This window comes from Brienomyrus brachyistius, chromosome 25 (genome assembly GCF_023856365.1).
Source record: "Brienomyrus brachyistius isolate T26 chromosome 25, BBRACH_0.4, whole genome shotgun sequence".
NCBI lineage: Eukaryota > Metazoa > Chordata > Actinopteri > Osteoglossiformes > Mormyridae > Brienomyrus > Brienomyrus brachyistius.
The window spans coordinates 12,482,466-12,508,330 of NC_064557.1; the positions used below are offsets into that span (position 1 = coordinate 12,482,466).

A 25,865-nucleotide genomic window follows, 5' to 3' on the forward strand; every position below is an offset into this window, starting at 1 on the left:
TTACTGCAGTATTACAATATGCCTGCTGTCGTACAAATTTCAGCCCCGCACGGTACTCTGTGTTGTGACGTTAATACTTTAATACTGAGCTCAGGAAGCGACCACCATTCTACCGAATGTTTCTGCGGAAATGCTCCCCGAACTTTGAATTAACATCATTTTTATAATGGCACACAATTAATAACTTGCGTCCCCTTCCAGAACCAGACCAAACCACCCGAGAGGGGGGCATTTTATATTCACTTCATGCAGCCCATTGCAGCCTAGAAATGCATTATTCTTTTGCCGAGATCCCCAGAGTCATTGCGCAAACCTACACAGGCGACAGAGATCGTTTCCTTCAAAGGATGCAGCCTATGGCTGTCTCTGAATTTAGGGGCTGCATCCTTCTGAGGCTGCATTTGAAGACCGAATGCGTCACAACCAACAAGGCTGTCCTTCAAACGCATTCCAGAAAGGCACTTCAAAAACTAAATTTACATCATATAATACCTGTAATATATTTTGGGTTATTCGAGAATCCCATAAAAAATTCTTTCCACCAACACGGACATACATTATGGTTTTAATATTAAATGTCCCTGCCCAGCAAACAGCAAGACGTCCTTAGGACGACCTCAAAGGACGAGTTCTGGAAATCCTGATGGAACATTAATAAAAAGAAGTACTTTCGATAAAATTATTTATTTAAAATGCTATTCCTAAGCGGTTTGGAAAATGGATGGGATATATATATATATATATATATATTGCCATGTCCGTCATTGATGTTAGTCGATGTTCGTACCCGTCTTCCTAATTAAACTCCCGTTTTGCCCTGTATTCTGCCTTCCTGCTTGCCTGCTTACCCGCACGATCGCCACTCTCGCCTCTGCCGATCATGACATATATGTATATATATCCATGCATTTTCCAAACCGCTTATCCTATTGGGTCGCGGGGGGTCCGGAGCCTATCCCGGAAGCAATGGGCACGAGGCAGGGAACAACCCAGGATGGGGGGCCAGCCCATTGCAGGGCACACACACACCATTCACACCTATGGGCAATTTAGCGACTCCAATTAGCCTCAGCATGTTTTTGGACTGTGGGGGGAAACCGGAGTACCCGGAGGAAACCCCACGACGACATGGGGAGAACATGCAAACTCCACACACATGTGACCCAGGCGGAGACTCGAACCTGGGACCCAGAGGTGTGAGGCAACAGTGCTAACCACTGCACCACCATGCCGCCCCTATATATATATATATATATATATATATTACACACCATCGTATGAAATACATTGGATATTAATCGAATTAACTTATTAAAAGACATTCCTTAAAGGGACCGAAGGGAAGGGGTCAAGGCTTTTGGGGCTGCACTGCTCGGTGCACGTGGTGCGCCTGGGCATGTGCCGAAACGCCCCTGTCTTTCCTTCCTACTTAACTCACGCTCACATCCGATAAGTCCTCCTTCGAATAGTACGGATACAGATATTCAATCCTCGTTCTTGGAATTGTTATAAACTGGCAGATTTTGAACCTCTTGGCTGTTGATAAAACTCTTCAAAAAAATCACTACTCGTTCGCTTCTAGTAGATGTATAACTCGCAACTAAGGTACGTATGGTCCGGACATTTAAACTTTTCATCGTTTTATGGTCTTGCTTAGAGATGCAATGTTGTGTTCTGCTTTGCTTACGCCACTTAGGCCTGAGCTGTAAAACAGAATTTTAATAGATGCACTTGTAACCATGTTAATTGATAATTGTACTAGTTTTGTGTACTTCTTCGGGTCCGTGTTATAACATACATTATTTGTCCTTCCAAAAGAAAAAAGAAACCTTTGTGAGGTTCGTGAAGGATTTTTCTTTTCCTGCGGGCCCTGTAATGAGAGGAGGATCTGTATTACATTGTGATGGCTGACTGCTCCGTCACGATTTTATTTTAGGTGGGTTATCAGTCGCGTTCGAAAGGTATGATTGTTTAACATGGAGTTTCGGTTGCTAGTTAAAGCAGAGCTGAGAAGAACTTAATTTCTAATTATATTTCATTATGTGTAACGCTGTTATAAGTTAATAGAAAGGTTTTGTGGTTATTCCAAATATTTTGTACTAGTATACTTTATTTTGAATACGTTTTCTGTCGTGCAGTACTGTATTGTGCAAGGTGTAGTTCTAAAAAAATCTGCTTGGATCTGGAGCTGTTTGATGAGAGGAGAAGCTGCGTTGCATTTTTGATCGCTGACTTTATGTCACGCTTTTACTTTAGGAAATAAACCACAGCCTCTAAGACTGACAATGTGTATTTGCTCTGGTCAGAATTTCTATCGATAGGCACACACGAGTGTAGTTCTTATAATCTGAATTTGCTGTTAAACGTGTACGTAAGAATTCTGGCAACGCGGTTACCCTCTAGCACAGACACCATTATATCTCGCCGGATAAAAGGGTTTTGTACCGATAAAATCATGCCTAATGTATAATGCATATCTGTCTCAGGAGCGCGCACCACTGAAATAAGTGTAGCTGGTTGAAATTTTTGACTACGTCACCCTTATTTTGTCAGAGCCTAAGGGAAGCGTCTCCAAAACAATACGCTTAAATCACACGTGGGAAAATAAATAACTTATTAAATAATCAAATACATATACCATGGGCCTGTGCAATCTAGCACCCGGACAGTGTGTGCAAGACGAGAATGAAGTTGGGTCCTTATTCGGATTTTGCGGTCCACTTTAAATGCTGCGCAGCCAAATGTCCTATGTTGCTATGCTATTGCGTATAGGCAACGTATGTATTACGTGTCAAACGTGACTGTAATGTTGTATTCGGCACAGTCCATTTGTTGGAGGGGTGAATCCCGGGCTTATTTAAACTGGCAGAACAGATATCGGAAATGTTCTTTTTGACTAGGAAGAATTGAATTAGAAATATCTGCAATACATATCCAGTCTAGTGATGTTAAATGTTAAAACGCCTTGCCATACTTTTGCATGTATTGTTCCTGTGCTGCAAACTATTTTAAAATGCAAAATAATTATTCTGTGATTGCATTGTTTATTTTTTTCCATGTATTTTAAACAAATCTAATTAAAAAAACTGTAAAAACATGGAACGGATTGGGCAGTGACAGTCAATCAGCTACCTGAGGTCATTATCTAGTGCTGAGGAACATTTTTCTCTTCTTGCAGCCAATAGCAGCCAATTTTAAAAGTCTTGAGAGGTTCAAATTGGCTGCATTAACACGTAGTTTTAAGATGTGCTAAGACGTCCAAACGGCTTAACACGTAAATAATGTACGTGTTAAGACATAATTTGTTTGATGTGCTGACATGGACGTCAAAGTAGACATTAAGTCCCAAATGGCCTTCCATACATTTGGCTTTCGATTCATATTAACTGAACACAATTCTACTGACTTGTTACCACTTTGAGGAAAGTACATATCCGGGCAGTTTCAGTAATAGTATGTGTGTATTTTATCAGGAAATGAGACAAACGCAAACGTCTTTCCACTCCCAAGATTCAGGTCCGGAAATCTCCTGGGCAAACGGCAAGCGGACATAGCGCAATTAAATCTGTGTATGTCATCTTCCAAAGTAATCTGTTGAAAATGAGTGACGAACAAGCCCATAATGGAATTGAATCCACAGAGTCGCAACGTAAGGGTAGCGATAAAAGATCAAGAAAGCCTACCGTTAAAGGACTTAATATGTTAATTGAAAGGCTTCAAAGGGAACAAAGTACGAGTTTTAGAAAGGCAAATAAAATAAAAGCAGACATTGTCACACTTTTGTCTACTGTTGAAAATGTTCCTGAACATGTAATTAAGGTTCAACAAAATCTGAGAAAGTTCAGAAGTTTGTGTCAAACTGCTTTTGATCTCCATAACACGTTGTTAACTGAGTTTTCTCTGCCTGAAGAGTCGCAGAAAGGGCAGGATGCATGGTTTCAGTCAAAAGGGTCTATTAATGACGCATTTAATGAAGAGGTGTATAAATGGTTGAGAGAAAGGGGAGCTGCATGTGATGGCGATGATTTAATGGATGACGATGCAGACGATGATGATGAGAGTGATAGTGCTGCTGCTGACGGTAGTGGTGATGAATATGGTGTTGCTGCTGTTTGTGATGAGGGTAATGAGAAAGGCACAAATTGTGTGTGAAGATGACATTAAACCAGAAGACAGTGTGTCTAATGTGTCAAGTAAAGGACTAAGCAAAAGACGCTGTAGCAGTTGCAGTGCATCTTCTGCATGCTTAAAGGCAAAGGCAGAAAGGGCAGCTTTGATGGCACAGGCTGCTGCTTTGCACAAATTGCTATGGTTGCTGCAACGCTTTCAGTGCTAGAAGGTAGTGATGTGGGAAAGGCCTCATTAAATGGAATGAATTCATGTGTGAGTGAGGCACGTAAAAAACAAAGGTTTGAGCTTAATCCAAATGCAGGCGGATTTGTTCCTAAACAAGGTACCACGAGTACACATCAAACCTCAAGAGCACCATTTGTCACTTTTGCACACGGCGAGGACTTTTTTTGCAAATGTGCATTCACAAGATCAAGTACAACACCCTGGAACATCATCATCGAGGGACATCACCTTGAGATTGCAGTCACAACCAAGTCGTTGAACACTTACTACTGTCCAACAGTGTCAGCTTGAAAATGCGTCTACAGCCTCAACAACTACACCCTCTAGATCAGTAGCAGCACAGGAACTGCAATCACATAGGTTACAGCCAGCATAGACTGCGCCACCAATGCAAAAAACCGTGGATCAGAATGTTATGTGTGGAATCCTGGAAAATCAGAATGAGATTACAGCAATGCTTGTGCAGCAACAAATATCATCAAATCTGCCACAAAGAGACATGATGGGGTTTGATGGGGACCCATTGCAATTTCCTTCATTTATTAGAGCTTTTGAACACTGTACGGAGGAGAAAACAAGCAGCTATCAAGATTGTCTGTACTTCTTACAGCAGTATACTAGGGGGCAGCCTCCAGAACTGGTATAAAGTTGCTTACATATAGCACCACAACAAGGATATCAAGGAGCAAAATGTTTTCTGAGAGAAGACTTTGGCAGTGAACAGAAGATAGCAACAGCCTATGTGGACAAGGTGTTTGTATGGCCTGTCATTAATACTGAGGATGTTCGAGCATTGCAAGAATTTGCACTGTTCCTAAGAGGATGCTGCAATGTTATAGCTGTGATACAGTGTATGGAGGAATTGAACATTCCATCAAATATGAAGCATAGGGTAATGAGATCATAGGAAGCAGGTTTGCGACCAACATCTCTGCTACTGCCCCTAATGTGGCTTTAAAGTCTACACTGTGCAAGATACCAAGGCAGTCTAGTGCTTCGAAGGAGTTAGACTCAGAATTCTACCTCTATTGTAAAGAGTCTCATCCGGTGCTCAAGTGTCCATGGTTGAGTAAAATTCCTGAAAGAGAGAAGATTGAATTTCTGAGAGGAAAAGGAGTTTGTTTTGGATGCTTGAAAGTGGGCCATATGATCAAAGAATGTAAAAATCGTCTAACCGGTGAGGAATGCAGTTTGAAACATCCAACTATTTTGCAAGTTCACAGCAAAGATAAGATGGTCAAACCACAGGAAGTGGAAGTTAATAATGCATTGGTTTCTCTGTAGGCTTGTGGTTGTACTGGGGCCCGAGATCAGCATTGTACCCTTTCCATTATACCTGTAGAGGTGAAATCTAAGAAAGGAGATAAGGTGCTTAAGACATATGCCTTCTTGGACCACGGAAGTACAGCATCATTTTGTACTAACCGTTTCTTGAAGAAGTTGAATCTGCAGGGTAAGAAGACCAACATTTTACTACGCACCATGGGCTAAGAAAAGGTTGGCAAAAGCCAAGTCGTTTCAGGATTGGAGGTGTCCAGATTCAGTGGCAGCCAATTCTTGGAGCTCCCAGACATGTATATACAAGAAGCAATTCCTGTATCAAAGAGCAACATTCCTACCCAGCAAAACCTTGAACATCCTAGATTTGGACGCAGATTTTGAAATCTTGATTGGGACTAATGCATCAAATTTAATGGAGCCCTGGGAAATTATCAACAGTGAAGGCGGCGGACCCTATGCTGTGAGGACCCTATTGGGGTGGGTCATTAACGGTCCATTAAGGAGCAATAGCTGGTATAGCAAGAGAAGCTGCTCAACTGTTTATGCCAATAGGATATCCATTGCCTGGTTGGAGGAGCTGTTGGTTTACCAATCATTGACTGGATTTTCAACACCCCAGCGGCATCACATCAGGGCGGCGTGTGGGAGCACCTTATTAAAATGGTTAAATGAGTTCTGTATTCTGTTCTGCAGCAACAATCTTTGGATGATGAAAGTCTCCATTCCATCCTCTGTGAAGTAGAAGCCATACTTAATCACCGTCCCATAACTAAGGCATCTGATGATGTTAATGATTTGTAAGCTCTCACTCTCAATCACATCCTCTTACTAAAAGGAAAACCTGTTCTTGCCTCTGGACTATTTCAAGAGAATGATCTGTACATTAGAAGACCAGTACACAGCTCTCCACCGCCAAGACCCCTGCGGTGCCTCTTCGTGGCCACACGTAGTAACTGGGTACTTTGCAGTCCCAGGCAAAACTGCAAGGGATCTCAGAGCAGCAGTGGGCCCCAAAGACGCTGTGTGCAAGGCCACCACTCATGGAAATGCCCTTGCACCCGTCAACCACTGGCCCAGCTATGGGCAAATAGCCCCACTGCCTTGTGGGTAGGCCTATTGAGGTAAGGCTAAGGGAGCACACCTCTACAGAAAAGCAAGGCACTGGTGGTGCGCAAAGGCAGGCCTGAACAGAGTAAGGACCCGGCAGCCTCCTGCAGCTATGATGAGGGACTGGTTGTCTTGGGCCCACCCATGCAGGGGCTAGCCAGCGGCAGTAGCTGAAAGCAGAAAGTTGCAAGCAGAAAGCAGTAATGCATCATGCACCAACTACAAGCACCTCTGCCCTGACCTACTGCACTAGACGCTTCACACACACACTCACACACACACACACACACACACACATACAGTAAAACCCCGGACATGCGCACAAGCGCATACCCAAGGGCTGGCCTTTAGAGTTTGATAATCAAACTCAATCAAAAAACACCAGACATATATAGTTTAAGTTTTTTCTTAAAATGTATATGTATTGTTTTGTTATAGCGAAATTTTAAATTAGGATGAGTGTAATATAAATCATTTAGGCAACAAGAATTTTAAATATTTTTTAAAACTTTGGTAGAATAACACCTTAGTTATATTAATAATTTAAGGGATAAAACAACATTAGTTGTGTTTGTCAACATACTATTTTAAACAAATGCGTTATTTTCTAACAGTAAAAGTGCTGTCATGTTTTAGGGCGAAATTACATGGTCTTGCTTTGTTTTACAGCATATTACAGGGTATTGATTCACCCTGTATCATGCTTTGATCACTAACTGCTATTCTGCTACTGCTAACAGCATTGTAAGGGACTGTGGTTTTGATACACACTTCAGATAAGTAATAATATTTCAGCAACAAGTCAAAAACCAAAGACCAAATTTTCTGGAGATGTTCATAACATTATGATCTAGCTTTAATAAAAAAATGGTCAGTTTTGAAATATAGATTTTTTTGTTATTGAATGTTTAATATTTTAATCTGTCATTACATAGTAATTATTCATATGGGGATGGCATATTATTTGTCCAATCTATTGAGCTGAACAATAGCTTTAAAACAATATGAGGACCACTTCTGTGCAGCTTACATTAAGGTAAATATAGCTAGTCCCCCCCAAAAAAAAAAGTTTAAACTTTGTTCGTGTCATGACCTGGCTCGTCGCCTCCTCGTGTGTGCCACGCCCCCTGATTACCCACGTGTGTTGCCCTGATCGTTTCCAGCTGTGTCCGATTACTTTACTCAGTCTTGTCTTATTTAAGTCCTGGTCTTGCCTGTTCCCCTGTCCGTCATTGTGGTTATGGTGTGGTTTCTTGGTTGTTGATGTTCCCAGTTCCTGTATTAAACCCGTTGTTTGCCCTTGCACGCCTGCCCACTCGATCGCCGCTTACTGCCGCCATGATCGTGACAGTTCGCTTAAATCTCCCTGAATATTGATCCCAGACACGCCCAATTTCAATTTCATGAGTTACTCATGTGATCAAATCAGCATGCTAAGATTTGTTCAAATCCATGACGATGAGGTGCGAAAGTGTGATTTGACATGGAATGACCCATGTAGGTGTGCACCACGATCAGGATGGTACCGCTTCTGCCTCATTATGAGCCAGGAAAAACCCTGTGAGTCTTGTTATACACGTATGTGTGGCAAACATATTGCATCCCCCTTATTTTTGCATTTCTGTTGCCCCCATCATCAGCTGCTTTTTATCGTTTGTATTTCAGACTGTCATGACTTACCCCTGCAAGTTTCATGGGTCTAGCATCAACATAGCCAGATTTCACAGGGGATGCATTATCTGGCAGATACCTTGAAGATATACCCCATGTCCACATTATTATATTTGTACTGACCCCAGCCCTCCATGAGACACACAGACAGGTGACAGCAAGCTTGGGGGATCATAGTGCAGGGTCAGTGTGCAGCACCCCTGGAGCTGGGAGTTAGGGGCCTTGCTCACGAGCCCACAGACCTGAGACTCTTCTGAACTGGTGACCTTCTGATCACAGGCACAGAGGCTTAGCCTGCTGAGTCACATACCGCCCCCCTCATCATAAAATTTTATATTTATTAACGAATTTCTCATTTACATTTAAATACGTGCTTGTTGTATTTGAGTCTTCATATCAAATTTTGGAATTGTTTGATATGTGACTGTTCTCTGTGATATATGTTTTTTATGAAAATGGTGCACATATGCAGTGTGAACTGTGGTCAGGACGCAGCTCAGCCGGTGGAGATTCTATCACAGAGCTGTAACCCAGGGTTCTGAGCAGGATTTATTTTGTTATTACTGCAGCATTTTATGCTGTAGATAGGGCCCCAAGAATGACCCGCCCTTCTAAATTCGGCCTGAAACCATGGCTGATAACTGCTTCAGAATATTCAGGTGAATGTACTGTAGTATGGGAGGTTCTCTTTCTTTAGATGAGAATATATTGGTTGATTTTACTGTTGCATTGCATAGAAAGAGGGAGTTCTGTGCTGTTCAGCTTAGCTTGAGGCCATTTGATGTGTAGGTACTGGACACACACACAGAAGTTGGTCCTCCTATAGATCTAAATGAGGACCGTCCATTCATTTCTATGGGAAAAACCCTAATCCCAGTCACGACACCCTTAACTCCTACCCAGCCCTAACCTTAACCATAAGTAATCAAACAAAATACAAGACATGTATTGCATTCACAGATTTTTATAAAACTGAGGTTATCCAAATGGGGACCTCAAAAGATGTCCCCAAAAGTAGGGAAATTTCAGGTTTTACTGCTCTTTGGGGACAATTTGGTCCTCAAATGTGATCTATGCAAACACACACACACACACACACACACACACACAGTGCAGCACCATCTCCCAGGGTGTCTGTGATGTGATGAGCCACCCTATCCCAGATATCTCGGGCGACTAACCCAAAAACAGGCCTCTCAGTGCCTCGGTGTCCCCACAAATTCACAGCTCTTCATCCCCTGCATGTGTGGCATCACATTTATCTCTTACATTTCTTTCTCAGTCCTCAGTTATGTTGCATTTGAGCTCACGACTCGATTGCCCGGCGGTCCTGATGGGGCGTTGGACGCTGCTTATCCTGTTCCTCCGCCTTATCCTGCATGGTGAGTTACTGACTGTGTGTGTGCAGTGACACCATGAACTTATGACTTTTTTTCTTCAGTTTTTTGAATAGTGTTAAACAGTTTTATCTGCACTCTGACTGTGAAACACTGTAGTTTGAAATTGCTTTGACTGGCAGTGATTTGCACTGGATTATGGAAGCTTCTTAATCTTTAGATATGAACTTTATAATGATCTCAAGGTTGTCACCATTACAGGTGCTCTGATTAATTGAATCCCAGGATTCTCTTAGTTCTGTTCATTTTAAGAAGTATAAGTTACAATGAATTTAAAATAATTAAATGTTTCATAAATGGGGCTGCATGATAAATAGTTTCAGCATCATTATTGCGATGTGTGCATCCGCAATAATCACATTGCAGGACATGCAAAGTCAGGCTAATTAAATCAAGCATGTCATGCTACAGCTTTTTTAGCTGCTTGATACAAAATGAAAACTCACACGTTTCTCATTTTCCGTGACTAATCTACCAGAAGAGTCTGATATCATTTACTCCAATTTAAGGGTTCTTGGTTACATGTAGTTTGTTGCTAGTGAGTAACATGCAGGCTCTGCATACACAGCAAATGACTAATCACAATCATTCTTCTTAGAGTTGTGCAATGTGCAGCATTAATATTGACATTGCATGTTATTCACATGCAATTTTCACATCGCAAAGATTACATTAGTCAGCTGGGTTAACACAGTGAGTTATGCTAAAACATGAAGTATATGTTAAAAAATCAGTTTAAACTTTACTGCCGCTCCTTCTGCGTGAGCTCTGCATGCACTCTTACAGCCAATCATAATCATTTTTGTCGTTGCTGTCACACTCACTGATACTGTGGCACATTAGTGAGATATTTCACAAAAATGAATGAGGAGGTGAAAAGCAAACATTGACTGGTCACCAAAAGGCATTTGCCTTCTGCTGAATGAAGGTACTTTGTTTTCCAGAGACAATTTTGAGCAAAAGCAAGTGTTAGTCGGCGCTGCTTTGTGTCTGTTGACACGACTTGTGGCAACATCATCAAATTATTTGATAGAACTTATTTACCCATAGAGTGTATTTGGATATAGCTTGTTTTGGGTAAATTGGATCTTTTTATATATGTATAAATAGCAATATTAATTGCAAAATTTTCAAATATTGTGGTATTTTCTTCAATATCATGCAGCCCTATTCAATAGTATAAGACCATGGGGAAAATAAAATGCAGTAAAACATAATAAAATACTGAACCTACAGTTACCAGTAATATTTGTAACCATTCAGGATGTTAAATTGCCAGATGTTCTGTCTGCCCCGAACCTGAATATCTCTGTCTGTCCCCCCATAGTGAGTAGCAGGTCGGAATTTTCTGTTCAGAATGTGGATGTGAAAAAAACCGCTATCCTACAGTGTAACGGGACCGTAAGCAAGGACACTCGTCCCCAGGAGTATGATGTCGAATGGAAGACTGAGAAAAACATCCAGGTCGCGCACTACCAGCAGGGGGAGCTCACAGTAGGAGAATGGTTCAAGGGCAGAGTCAGCATCTTCAAGGATGACATCGGGTTTGGAAACTTCTCCCTCAAAATCAGCCCTGTGGAATACAGTGATGGAGATCTTTATATGTGCTTCTGGAGGAGAAAACATATTTGTGATGTCAAACTAGATGTCCTTGGTAAGTTTGTGTTTTTATGACTTTGATACATTTTCCTAAATATTACTGAAGAGAGGAGTGAGGCTGATGTTTGATGTCTAAGCACATCTCCTGTGTCCCGCTGCTGTCAGAAATGCGGTTTGGTGAAATGCAGCCCTTTGCAATCCTGTCTGGGCTGCCAGTGTCTCTGCTCAGCCACTTCTGTCTCTATTTGTGTCTCTTACAGTGCCCTCAATGGTATCTGCACAGCTTGGGGAACCTGCCACACTCCCCTGTTATGTCCACGTGGATAAAACGCAAAAGAACGATGTTGATACTGTTCACTGGAAGAAAAATGTAGAGTCTATCCTGGACTATCAGCCTGGGTTGTTCAATAAAAGCTCTGGATGTGAGAACAGATGTAGCATGTCAGTAGACAAGATTAAATTTGGTGACCTGTCTCTGACTATCTCTGAAGTGCATTATTCAGATCGAGGAACCTATCAATGCTTCACTGATAAAACTGTAAAACCTGAGGAAATCATCTTCACTACTGAAGGTACAGTACGCTCTAATACTTTGTTTATATCCAATGAAATAGATAAATGGAAGCAAAAGAGAAACAAGCTCCATAAGCTTCAAAGAAATCTGCTCAGATTGATAGGTTGCGTAACTCGGCTGAGCTACCGGTGTGTTTACTAAAGAGTTAGAGTGTAGCTGTAAATGTCACACATTCTACCTGACCTCGCATACAGGCTCACTGGCTGTTTGACAGCATGGCTGCTTTAAGGTGAATCATGGTGTCTGTCTTTGTACCGCTGGATGATATTTGGAGTAATTCGGGTGACGATGCTGTGTTCGCCCACAGATTTAATTCCTACTAAGCTGACACATTTCTTTTCCCCTTCAGTCCACCACAACACCCCCATCATCCAAATTGGTCAGTCTCTCAGCCTGCAGCTCTACAGTTCAGAACCAGTGAGGGTTGTGTTCCAGCCCAATGAAAACTTGCCCGTTGTACCTGTGTGCACAGTGAAGGGAGAGTCAGTAGACTGTATGCCTCAGTACAAGCACAGAGTGTCCGTCCAGAACACAACTCTCAAACTGGACTCAGTCATGTTAATGGACAGGGGTGTGTACAGAGTCATAGACCACAAGACCAATGAGAACATCTCTGTCACCGACCTTCATACGGAAGACCCTCCAGCTCCTGCAGGTTTTTCATTTTCTGTGTTTATCTATTAAGGTTTGGTGCAAATAGGCTCCAAAATACTGCTCCCCGGGCGCTGAGTAAGCTGCCCCCTGCTATGCCACGATGTCACATATGGGTTAAATGCAGAGGACACATTTCGTTGTTCTGCACTGTGTGCTGTGGTGTGTCAACAATGACCACTGAGCAACTAAAAAAAAAAAACGTAAAAAAGCAAATTTGTGACGTATATAGTGGCGCTTGGCCACTTTATTTCTGATTTCATTGTTGTTTTGGTCAAACGTGATGTGTGTTTCAGTTAAGAATTCTGTTTCATTCCACAGGAAACACATGGCCATGGGTGCTGCTGGTGCTGGTGCTGGTGGTGCTGGTGGTGCTGGTTGTGGTGCTGGGAGTCAAGATGCGGTTGAAGAGATGCTCCTTCTGTACCCAGAGGCAGCCATTCTTACAGTGCTGGATGAGGAACCAGGACGTTTCACAAGAGGACGCTCAGCACCAGAGAAAGATGGGGCTACTGGGGTCTCCTCAGCCTGTGCAGCAGAATGCAGCAGCTGAGAGCCCCTGTCTATGAGAGCGGAGACACTGAAGACAAGCGCGGCCCTCAGCCCTGGAATAATGCCTCGCATTGACTACCCAGGCCCTTCACTGAAAATCTTCCAGTTTGAAGTGGGCTAGTGCCTTAATATATGCTTAGTATATTCCCTCCGAGCCCAGTTTTCTTATATTCAGCTAAAGAAATTCAGTTTAATTATTATTTAGTGATATCTGATTTAACAGTTTTAAGTGTACGTTCTTCTTGAGATACTTGGGAGGGTGGGTGGTGCCCCTGTGCCCCTCATGAATGTCGCCAGTGTGCCAAAGCCTTGTCAGCCCTCTTCTACCCAAAAAGAGGGTGTTCTTAAACTTTTCTTTCTTGTGCTTTCTTTTATAAAAGTCCGTCCAATAATTGGTGCTGCTATTCACCTAGTCAGTCACCTGCTTCTTATTTATACTGTGCAATTTTATATTAAGAGTGTAAGTAGTGCTTTATTTAACCCCCCATGAAGAGTCTGAGCCCTTATTTTTATGGGAGTTATGTGTATCTAAGATCTGCTATCTCAGGATGTTCCCAGTCTCTCTCTGAAACACTGGGCAGGAGATGGCCCCCCCATGCTGGTGGTGCTCCATTTTACCAGGTGCTCCGTCATCAGTAAAAAGATTACCCTAATTGCGCACAAATCAGATTTGGTTTGTGGTATTTAGCAACTGAGGGAGCAACAGCTGGGCCAAGCCATTAAATGTACACCTGTAGACAGATATATAGGAACTCCGAAAACCACCTGTGACTCCACTGGTCTCTTTTTAAATAGGGGAACGCATTGCAAAGTTGTATGTAATGACCATTACTTAATCCGTTTTTACTTTGAATCACTGAAGCGTAAAGAATTCATATGGAACACAGGGAATTTCAATGTTTAACATGAAGGTATTTACCAGACTGACACGCCAAGTTCCCGTCACGTTTAAATTTTTGGTGGGTTATCAGTCGTGTTGTTGTTTAACATGGAGTTTCAGTTGTAAGTTAAAGCTATGCAAAGCTAAAAAGAATTTAATTTCTAATTACGTTTCATCAAGTGTAATGCTTCTGTTATAAGTTAAAAGAAAAGTTTTGTGGTTATTCCAAATGTATTGTACAGTCATGGCTGAAGTTATCGGCACCCCTGGAATTTTTCCAGAAATTGTTGCAGTTAGAAATGTTTTGGTATACACATGTTTATTTCCGGGGCGGCATGGTGGTGCAGTGGTTAGCACTGTTGCCTCACACCTCTGGGACCCGGGTTCGAGTCTCCGCCTGGGTCACATGTGTGTGGAGTTTGCATGTTCTCCCCATATCGTCGTGGGGTTTCCTCCGGGTACTCCAGTTTCCCCCCACAGTCCAAAAACATGCTGAGGCTAATTGGAGTCGCTAAATTGCCCATAGGTGTGTGAGTGAGAGTGAATGGTGTGTGAGTGTGCCCTGCGATGGGCTGGCCCCCCATCCTGGGTTGTTCCCTGCCTCGTGCCCATTGCTTCCGGGATAGGCTCCGGACCCCCCGCGACCCAATGGGATAAGCGGTTTGGAAAATGGATGAATGGATGGATGTTTATTTCCTTTATGTGCATTGGATCAACACAAAAAACAGAGAAACGCCAAATTTGACATCATTTCACACAGAACTATGCTGGACAAAATTATTGGCACCTTTTCAAAATTGTGGGTAAATCATTTTATTTCAAGCATATGATGCTCGTCTGAACTCAGCTGTGGCAAGATACAGGCGCTGGCAATATAGCAATCACACCTGAAGCCAGTTAAAATGGAGAAAAGTTGACTCAACCTTTCTCTTGTGTGTCTGTGTGCCACACTAAGTATGGAGAACAGAAAGAAGAGTAGAGAATTGTCTGAGGACTTCAGAACAAAAATTGTGGAAAAGTATCAACAATCTCAAGTCTACAAGTCCATCTCCAGAGATCTTCATGTTCCTTTGTCCACTGTGCGCAACATAATCAAGAAGTTCACAACACATGGCACTGTAGCTAACCTCCCTGTGCGTGGATGGAAGAGAAAAATTGATAAAAGACTGCAACGAAGGATAGTCCGAATGGTGGACAAACAGCCCCAATCAACTTCTAAACAAATTCAAGATGTTCTGCAGAGTCAAGGTGCAACAGTATCAGCTCCAACTATCTGTCGACATCTGAACGAAATGAAACACTATGGCAGGAGACCCAGGAGTACCCCACTGCTGACACGGAAACATAAAAAAGCCAGACTGGAGTTTGGCAAAATGTATTTGAGGAAGCCAAAATCCTTCAGGGAGAACGCCCTGTGGACAGATGAGACCAAGGTAGAGCTTTTTGGTAAAGCTCATCATTCTACTGTTTACAGAAAATGCAATGAGGCCTATGAAGAAAAGAACACAGTACCTACAGTCAAACATGGTGGAGGTTCTAAGATGTTTTGGGGATGTTTTGCAGCCTCTGGCACTGGGTGCCTTGACTGTGTGCAAGGCATCATGAAATCTGAAGGCTACCAAAAGATTTTGGGGCGCAATGTAGGGCCCAGTATCAGAAACCTGGGTCTGCGTCAGAGGTCATGGGTGTTCCAGCAGGACAATGACCCCAAACATACCTCTAAAAGCACCCAGAAATGGTTGAAGACAAAGAGCTGGAGAGTTCCGAAGTGGCCAGCAATGAGTCTGGATCTAAATCCAATTGAACACTTATGGCGAGATCTCAAAATTGCTGTTGGCAGAAGGCACCCTTCAAATCTGAGAGACCTTGAACAGTTTGCAAAAGAAGAGTGGTCAACAATTCCAGTTGAGAGGTGTAACAAGCTTGTTGATGGTTATAGGAAGCGATTGATTTCAGTTATTTCTTCCAAAGGGCGTGCAACCAAATATTAAGTTGAGGGTGCCAATAATTTTGTCCAGCCCAGTTTTTGAGTTTTGTGTGAAATGATGTCAAATTTGGATTTTTTTCTGTTTTTTTTGTGTTGTTCCAATGCACATAAAGGAAATAAACACGTGTATACCAAAACATTCGAATTTTAACAATTCTCTGGGAGAAATGGTGCATTTTCTGGAAAGATTCCAGCGGTGCCGGTATTTTGGCCATGACTATGAGTATGCTTTATTTTGAATACTTTTTCTGTTATGCACTTTTGTATTGTGCAAGGTGTAGTGTGAAAAAAATATGCTTGAATCTGGAGCTGTCTGAGAGGAGCTGCGTTTCATTTTTGATCGCTGACTTTATGTCACGTTTTTATTTTAGGAAATAAAATACAGCCTGTAAGACTGCCAATGAGTATTCGCTCTGGTCAGAATTTCGATAATTAGACACACGAGTGTAATTCTTACAAACTGAATTCGCTGTTAAACGTGTATGCAAAAATTTTGGGGACGCTGTGTAACCCGGATAAATAATATATATGGTTAATGTCTTAACATCTGTGTAATTGTTACATTATTCTATAAATGTGATTAATGTTATAATGGTTTAAGTCGTAAGGTCTCTTTAAGAATATTACGTAGACAGCTAGTTCGCGTGAGTCTTGTTGTGAAGCTTATACTGTGGTTTAATTGGTATTAATTTATGATTGGTTATTTTAGTTTGACGTCTGTCTGTTGGCCCTATCACTGTTAAGCGGGGGCGGGGGAAGAAGGAAGCGGGAGATGGAAACAGAGGGAGAGATCCTGCCATTTTGTAACATAGGTACATGTAGGTTTGACCCTTCATGTTGTGTATGGACAATACAAGCAGCCGAAGATCACTTTAGGTGTAGTTCTCGTTTTCCGCAAACTAAGGCGCGTTGTAACTGGGAGCTCCCGAGTGAGTGCGTGAGCTCGTTCCGGATCGGATCTGTATGGTATCGCACAATCCCAAATCTTTTTGGGATTTGCCTGGATGGTATCGCACTGTAACCAACGTGGAAGAGGAGAATTGTGACCAACACGACCACATCACGACGAGGACATCACGGAATTAAATCGGTTGGTGACGTGGTATAAAGTAATTTTATTTATTTCATTTTATAGTGCTCGTGAGAGCGAAGCGGCCAGTGTGTTTTAGTTTTGAGGCCTCAACGTATGCAAGCCACGATTCAGGATTGCAACGGGGTGGGAACTTTGAGACTGAATTCAGAAATATTGTGTATTAAGTGTTCGATCCATCCATCATCCATTTTCCAAACCGGAGCCTATCCCGGAATCACTGGGCAGGGATCAACCCAGGATGGGGCACACTCATACGCCATTCACTCACACAAGTCCACAATTTAGCACAATTAGCTTCAGCATGTTTTTGGACTCCCCACGACGACATGGGGAAAACATGCAAACTCCACACACATGTGACCCAGGCAGAGACTCGAACCCGGGTCCCAGAGGTGTGACGTAACAGTGCTAACCACTGCACCACATGCCGCCCGTTAGTGTTCGATCCGTGAATTTAAATTCTGTAGTTTTTAGTTCTGAAAGGTTCGGTTGATTTAAGTTGGTGCAGCCGGAGCTATTAAGTTTCATGATTAATGTGTTTAATACTAATTTTGTATGCTAGGAAAGCGTTTTGCACTGAAGACATTTGTTTGATGCTAGTACTCCTGGTATGTTAAGTCCTGTGCGAATCCTGCCGGGGAAGGTACTACCTAAACTAAAAGTTAAAATCCGTTTCTTTTCCCCCAACTGTGGTATTTCCTTTTATATTCAGAACACCTAACAGGTGTATTGGGGTTTCCTTGTGTTAATTTTGTGTTGGGGAAGGTTTTACTGGAGGGTAATTCTGGGTGCTTGTATTATAGAAGGGAACTTGACAAAGAGATAAAGCGGTAATAACATATCCTGTATTTTGGTCATTTATAGACATACAGATTATGAACCCAGGGCTCTGCCCAGGTAAACTCGGATTTAGTTAGACCGGGGAGGGCAGGGAGCGCTACATAAGTTAGCCTGTAGGATACACACCATTATGTCAAACAGTCTCGCCAGATTAAAGGGTTTTGTACCGACAAAATCATGCCTAATGTATAATGCATATCTGTCTCAGGAGCGCACACCACTGAAATCTGCGGAAGTGTAGCTGGTTGAAATTTTTGACTACGGCACCCTTATTTTGTCAGAGCCTAAGAGAAGCGTCGCCAAAAGACGCTTAAATCACAAATGGGAAAAATAACTTCTCACACACACACAAGTTGGTCTTCCTATCTAAATGAGGACCGTCCATTCATTTCTATGGGGAAAAACCCTAATCCCAATCACAACACCCTTAATCCATACCCAGCCCTAACCTTAACCATAAGTAATCAACCCAAATAGAAGACTTGGCATTTTTACTTTTTTGATTGCATTCACAGATTTTTTTATAAAACTGAAGTTATCCAAATGGGGACCTCAAAAGATGTCCCCAAAAGTAGGGAAATTTCAGGTTTTACTGCTCTTTGGGGACAATTTGGTCCTCAAATGTGATCTATGCAAACACACACAGTGCAACACAGTGCAGCACCATCTCCCAGGGCGTCTGTGATGTGATGAGCCACCCTATCCCATTTATCTCGGGCGACTAACCCAAAAACAGGCCTCAGTGCCTCGGTGTCCCCACAAATTCACAGCTCTTCATCCCCTGCATGTGTGGCATCACATTTATCTCTTACATTTCTTTCTCAGTCCTCATTTGTGTTGCATTTCGGCTGACGACTCGATTGCCCGGCAGTCCTGATGTGGCATTGCATACTGCTTATCCTGTTCCTCCACCTTATCCTGCATGGTGAGTACTGACTGTGTGTGTGCAGTGACACCATGAACCTTTTTTTCTTCAGTTTTTTGAATAGTGTAAAACAGTTTTATCTGCACTGTGACTGTGAAACACTGTAGTTTGACATTGCTTTGAATGGTAGTGATTTTCACTGAATTATGGAAGCTTCCTGATCTTTATATATGAACTTTATAATGATCTCAAGGTTGTCACCATTACAGGTGCTCTGATTAATTGAATCCCAGAATTCTCTTAGTTCTGTTCATTTTAAGAAGTATGTTACAATGAATTTAAAAATAATTTTTCATGAATGGGGCTGCATGATAAATAGTTTCAGCATCATTATTGCGATGTGTGCATCCGCAATATTCATGTCGCAGGACATGGAAAGTCAGGCTAATTAAATCAACCATGTCATGCTACAGCTTTTTTAGCTGCTTGATACAAAAGGTAAACTCGCACGTTTCTCATTTTCCGTGACTAATCTACCAGAAGAGTCTGATATAATTTACTCCAATTTAAGGGTTCTTGGTTACATGTAGTTTGTTGCTAGTGAGTGACATGCAGGCTCTGCATACACAGCAAATGACTAATCACAATCATTCTTCTTAGAGTTTTGCAATGTGCAGCATTAATATTGACATCGCATGTTATACACATGCAATTTTCACATCGCAGATTACATTAGTCAGCTGGGTTAACACAGTGAGTTATGCTAAGACATGAAGTATATGTAAAAAAATCAGTTAAAACTTTACTGCCGCTCCTTCTGCGTGAGCTCTGCATGCGCTCTTACAGCCAATCATAATCATTTTTGTCATTGCTGTCACACTCACTGATACTGTGGCACATTAGTGAGATATTTCACAAAAATGAATGAGGAGGAGAAAAGCAAACATTGACTGGTCACCAAAAGGCATTTGCCTTCTGCTGTATGAAGGTATTTTGTTTTCCAGAGACAATTTTGAGCAAAAGCAAGTGTTAGTCGGCGCTGCTTTGTGTCTGTTGACACGGCTTGTGGCAACATCATCAACTTATCTGATACAACTTATTTACCCATAGAGTGTAGCTTGTTTCGGGTAAATTGGATCTTATATATATTAATTGCAAAACATTCAAATATTCTGGTATTTTCTATCATTCAGCTCTGTTGAATAGTATAAGACTATGGGGGAAATAAAATGCAGTAAAACATAATAAAATACTGAAGCTACAGTTACCAGTAGTATTTGTAACCATTCAGGATGTTAAATTGCCAGATGTTCTGTCTGCCCTGAGCCTGAATATCTCTGTCTGCCCCCCCCCCCCCCATAGTGAGCAGCAACTCAGCATTTACTCTTCGGACTGTGGATGTGAAAGGCACCATAACCCTACCATGTATCGGGAGCATAAGCAAGGACAAGAAGCATGACGTCAGATGGGAGATTGAGAATCTGGTCGCGCACCAAAACATCCAGGTCGCGCACCAAAACATCCTGGTCGCGCACTACCAGCAGGGGAAGCTCACAGCAGGAGAATGGTTCAAGGGCAGAGTCAGCATCTCCGAGGATGACATCGAGGTTGGAAACTTCTCCCTCAAAATCAGCCCTGTGGAATACAGTGATGGAGATTTTTATATGTGCTTCTGGGGGGAAGAACGTATTTGTGATGTCAAACTAAAGGTCCTTGGTAAGTTTGTGTTTTTATGACTTTGATACATTTTCCTAAATATTACTGAAGAGAGGAGTGAGGCTGATGTTTGATGTTTAAGCACATCTCCTGTGTCCCGCTGCTGTTATAAATGCGGTTTGGTGAAATGCAGCCCTTTGCTATCCTGTCTGGGCTGCCAGTGTCTCTGCTCATCCACTTCTGTCTCTCTCTCTGTCTCTTACAGTGCCCACAAAGGTAGTTGCACGGCTTAGGGAAACTGCCACTCTTCCTTGTTATTTCCAGGTGGACAAAACGGAAAAGATCAACAATGATTCTCCTCACTGGAAGAAAGATGGGCAGATCTGTGGGCACTGGAATAAAGATGGGCAGACTGTCCTGGACTTTCCCTCTAGGTCGTTCAATAAAAGCTGTGGATGTGAGAACAGATGTAGCATGTCAGTAGACAGGTTTCGATTTGGTGATCTGTCTCTGACCATCTCTCAAGTGCGTTATTCAGATCGAGGAACCTATCAATGCTTCAGCACGGAGAAAACTGAGAAAACTGTAAATCCAGATGCAATCATCCTCGCTATTGAAGGTACTACGGAACCAATGGTTCCTACTACGGAAGACCCTCCAGCTCCTGCAGGTTTTTCATTTTCTGTGTTTATCTATTAAGGTTTGGTGCAAATAGGCTCCAAAATACTGCTCCCCGGGTGCTGAGTAAGCTGCCCCCTGCTATGCCACGATGTCACATATGGGTTAAATGCAGAGGACACATTTCGTTGTTCTGCACTGTGTGCTGTGGTGTGTCAACAATGACCACTGAGCAATTAAAAAAAAAAATAAGCGAATTTGTGACGTATATAGTGGCGCATGGGCGCTTTCTCTGATTTCATTGTTGTTTTGGTCAAAAGTGATGTGTGTTTCAATTAAGAATTGTGTCTCGTTCCACAGGAAACATATGGCCATGGGTGATCGTGGTGGTGCTGCTGGTGGTGGTAGTGGTGCTGCTGGTGCTGGTGGTCAAGATGCGGTTGAAGAGATGTGCCTTCTGTGACCAGAGGCAGCCATTCTTACAGTGCCGGATGAGGAACCTGCCCGTGTCACAAGAGGACGCTCAGCCCCAGATAGAGATCAGGTCCCTGGTGTCTTCTCAGCCTGTGCAGGAGAATGGACAAGACGAGCAGCTGAGAGCCCCTGTCTGTGAGAGCGGAGACACCGAAGACAAGCGTGGCCCTCAGCCCTGGAATGATGACTTTTGTATGTAGCTCTCATTGTAAGAAAGTTTGGGCACCGCTGACCTAAAACCCCACCCATGAGCAGGAGTGACAGCCCACACTGACTCCCAGTGAGAGATCTGAACAAACCAAACGGAGATCAGCCTCAGCTGACCTACTAACCAGAAGCTGAAGCTCTCCTTTGCCCTTCGTATGGTTATTCACGCAGAAATTAGCCAAATGCAAACTGGAACCGGTTTAATGACCGCTGAGAGACTACCCGGCCATCGTATGAGTATTCCCTCCAAGCCAGCTGCAAGGCCCAACTTTCTTATACTCAGCTAAAAAAAATTCAATTTCATTATTAATTGGTGTTACCTAATTGATTTTAAGAGTTTGAACTGTACGTTTCTCTCTAGATACTTGGAGGGTGGGCGGCACCCCTGTGCCCCACATTAATGATGCTCCTCTGGATGATGAAGCAGGTTGGAGAGGGGGTGGGGGGCAGGTCGCAAGTGTGCCAAAGCCTTGTCAGCCGTCTTCTACCCACAAAGGGGGTGTTCTTAAACTTACCTTTCTTGGGCTTTATTTTATAAAAATTATTCCTACAATAATTGGTGCTGTTGTATATCTACTCAGTCACCTGCTTCTTATTTATGCTGAGCAATTTTATATTAAGAATGGAAGTAGGGCTTTATTTAAATCCCTTGAAGATCCCGAGGCCTTCGTCTCAGTAGTAGTTATGTGTAGCTGAGATCTGCTTACTCAGGATGTTCCCAGTCTCCCTCTGAAACACTGGGCAGGAGACAACATACCCTCCCCCCCCCCCCCCTCCCCGGTGGAGGGGCAGAGTCCTACATGCTGCGACCAACTTGTTAGTGCCTGATAATCCAGCTTATCTCCTTGTGCATCCTCAAGCCAAAGTATGTGGACCACATCAGGAACTTCACTGAAATGCTAAAAGCAGCAGAATGGAGCAACTGAGAGCCCCTGTCTGTTAGAGCGGAGACACTGAAGACAAGCGCGGCCCTCAGCCCTGGAATGATGCCTCGCATTGACTACCCAGGCCCTTCACTGAAATGCTTCCAGTTTGAAGTGGGCCAGTGCCTTGGTAAATACTGTGATATACAGCCTCAGGTTCTAAAGAGACAAAGCTAGTCTGAGGGAAGTCAGTGTTACCCTGGGTGTAAACCCATTGTTACAGCCACACTTTCATTGTCTCAGCATTAATATGGAGAGTCTCCAGCCATTCCTGTGGTTTTGTAACATTTTAGAAATAAAAGGAAACTTGTTTTATTACTGGTGTGATTTTTATGTGACTGGATATTTTGGCCGCACTACACCACCCTGGACCCAAGCAGGGCAAGAAACTAAATGGTGTTGGGTAAATGAGTATTATAAGCTTCAATGGCCAGTGTGGTGGTGCAGTGGTTAGTGCTGTTACCTCACACTTCTGGGACCAGGGTTTGAGTCTCTGCCATGACTGTGTGTGGAGTTTGTGTTTTCTCCCTGTGTTATCGTGGGGCTTGCTTAGGGTACTCTGATTTGCCCACCCCCCATCCAAAAAATATGCTAAAGCTGATTGGAGTTACAAGATTGTCCATAAATATGTGTGTGTGAGTGACTGGTATGTCAGTGTGCCCTGCGATGGGTTGGTGTCCCGTACTGGGTTGTTCCCTGCCTTGTGCCTGTAGCTCCCAGGACAGGTTCCAGACCCATGCAGGACAAGCAGATGCAGAAAACAGATGGACTGACTGAAGAATGGAAGGATGGATACCAGTCAGTGTGAGGTGGGGGTGGGGGCTCTCACTGCATGTACACTGCATCACAGCTAAGAGGTCGTATGTGTTGCCATGTTTATACTTGGACAGTTAAGGCTCAGAGAATACGGGAACACATTGCAAAGTTGTATGTATTGACCATTACTTAATCCGTTTTTACTTTGAATCACTGAAGCGTATAGAATTAATATGGAACACGATGCACGGAATTTCAATGTTTAACATAAAGGTATTTACCAGACTGACACGCCAAGTTCCTGTCACGTTAAAATTTTTGGTGGGTTATCAGTCGTGTTGTTGTTTAACATGGAGTTTCAGTTGTAAGTTAAAGCTATGCAAAGCTAAAAAGAATTTAATTTCTAATTACATTTCATCAAGTGTAACGCTGCTGTTATAAGTTAATTGAAAAGTTTTGTGGTTATTCCAAATGTATTGTACAGTCATAGCCGAAGTTATCGGCACCTTTGGAATTTTTCCAGAAAATGGACCATTTCCCCCAGAAATTGTTGCAGTTAAACATGTGTATACCAAAACATTTCTATTTCCTTTATGTGCATTGGATCAACACAAAAAACAGAAAAACGCCAAATTTGACATCATTTCACACAGAGCTGAGTTGGACAAAATTCTTGGCACCTTTTCAAAATTGTGGGTAAATAAATTTAATTTTATGATGCTCGTCTGAACTCACCTGTGGCAAGAAACAGGTGCTGGCAATATAGCAATCACCCCTGAAGCCAGTTAAAATGGAGAAAAGTTGACTCAACCTTTCTGTTATGTGTCTGTGTGCCACAATAAGTATGGAGAACAGAAAGAAGAGTAGAGAATTGTCTGAGGACTTGAGAACAAAAATTGTGGAAGAGTATCAACAATCTCAAGGCTACAAGTCCATCTCCAGAGATCTTCATGTTCCTTTGTCCACTGTGCGCAACATAATCACGAAGTTCACAACACATGGCACTGTAGCTAACCTCCCTGTGCGTGGATGGAAGAGAAAAAATGATAAAAGACTGCAACGAAGGATAGTCCGAATGATGGATAAACAGCCTTCTAAACAGACTTCTAGACAAATTCAAGCTGTTCTGCAGAGTCAAGGTGCAACAGTATCAGCTCCAGCTATCTGTCGACATCTGAACGAAATGAAACACTATGGCAGGAGACCCAGGAGGACCCCACTGCTGACACGGAAACATAAAAAAGCCAGACTGGTTTGCCAAAATGTATTTGAGGAAGGCAAAATCCTTCTGGGAGAACGTCTTGTGGACAGATCAGACCAAGGTAGAGCTTTTTGGTAAAGCTCATCATTCTACTGTTTACAGAAAACAGAATGAGGCCTATGAAGAAAAGAACACAGTACCTAAAGTCAAACATGGTGGAGGTTCTAAGATGTTTTGGGGATGTTTTGTAGCCTCTGGCACTGGGTGCCTTGACTGTGTGCAATGCATCATGAAATCTGAAGGCTACCAAAAGATTTTGGGGCGCAATGTAGGGCCCAGTGTCAGAAAGTTAGGTCTGCGTCAGAGGTCATGGGTGTTCCAGCAGGACAATGACCCCAAACATACCTCTAAAAGCACCCAGAAATGGTTGAAGACAAAGAGCTGGAGAGTTCCGAAGTGGCCAGCAATGAGTCTGGATCTAAATCCGATTTAACACTTATGGCGAGATCTCAAAATTGCTGTGGGCAGAAGGGACCTTTCAAATCTGAGAGACCTTGAACAGTCTGCAAAAGAAGAGTGGTCAACAATTCCAGTTGAGAGGTGTAACAAGCTTGTTGATGTTTATAGGAAGCGATTGATTTCAGTTATTTCTTCCAAAGGGCGTGCAACCAAATATTTAGTTGACCATGCCAATAATTTTGTCCAGCCCAGTTTTTGAGTTTTGTGTGAAATGACGTCAAATTCGGCTTTTTTTCTGGTTTTTTTGTGTTGTTTCAATGCACATAAAGGAAATAAACGTGTATACTGTCATGCCCGGCTCGTCCGCTCCTCGTGTGTGCCACGCCCCCTGCCTTCCCACGTGTATTTCCCTGATTGTACCCCGCTGTATCTGATTACTTTGATTAGTCTTGTCTGGTTTTAAGTCCTGGTCTTACCTGTTAGCGGTGTCCATCATTGATGTTGTTGGTATCTGTTGCCGTCCTGTTTCCCCGTTTCCCGGACTTCCCCATTAAACTCCCGTTTTGCCCCGTATTCCGCTTGCCTGCTTGCTCCTTCCACACCTGCCCGCTTCGCCCGACCCCGTACCCGTGACAGAATGACGGACCAAACAAAGAAGCGGAGCACACGAATCCCGGAAGAACCGGTAATCCGTCTGGGAGCCTGCGCGTTGGCCAGG

The 25,865-nt window shown here is 42.8% G+C and overlaps 1 protein-coding gene across 5 annotated transcripts in view; it reads left to right on the forward strand.

Moving 5' to 3' along the window:
• The first annotated feature begins 1,483 nt into the window (after positions 1-1,483).
• Positions 1,484-25,865, forward strand: part of LOC125720607 (uncharacterized) — a 58,092-nt gene continuing 33,710 nt past the window's right edge. The window contains exons 1-6 of one of the 5 annotated variants that reach the window (XM_048996188.1): positions 1,484-1,605; positions 9,698-9,797; positions 11,140-11,466; positions 11,672-11,983; positions 12,335-12,640; positions 21,488-21,834. In XM_048996188.1, coding sequence (XP_048852145.1) covers positions 9,707-9,797; positions 11,140-11,466; positions 11,672-11,983; positions 12,335-12,640; positions 21,488-21,801 — 1,350 coding nt within the window. In that variant the 5' untranslated portion in view covers positions 1,484-1,605; positions 9,698-9,706 and the 3' untranslated portion in view covers positions 21,802-21,834. Of the gene's footprint in view, positions 1,606-9,561; positions 9,798-11,139; positions 11,467-11,671; positions 11,984-12,334; positions 12,641-12,957; positions 14,559-18,448; positions 18,914-21,487; positions 21,835-25,865 lie in introns of those variants that run through there. The other 4 variants (XM_048996189.1, XM_048996190.1, XR_007385520.1 and 1 more) reach the window with 4 other exon arrangements.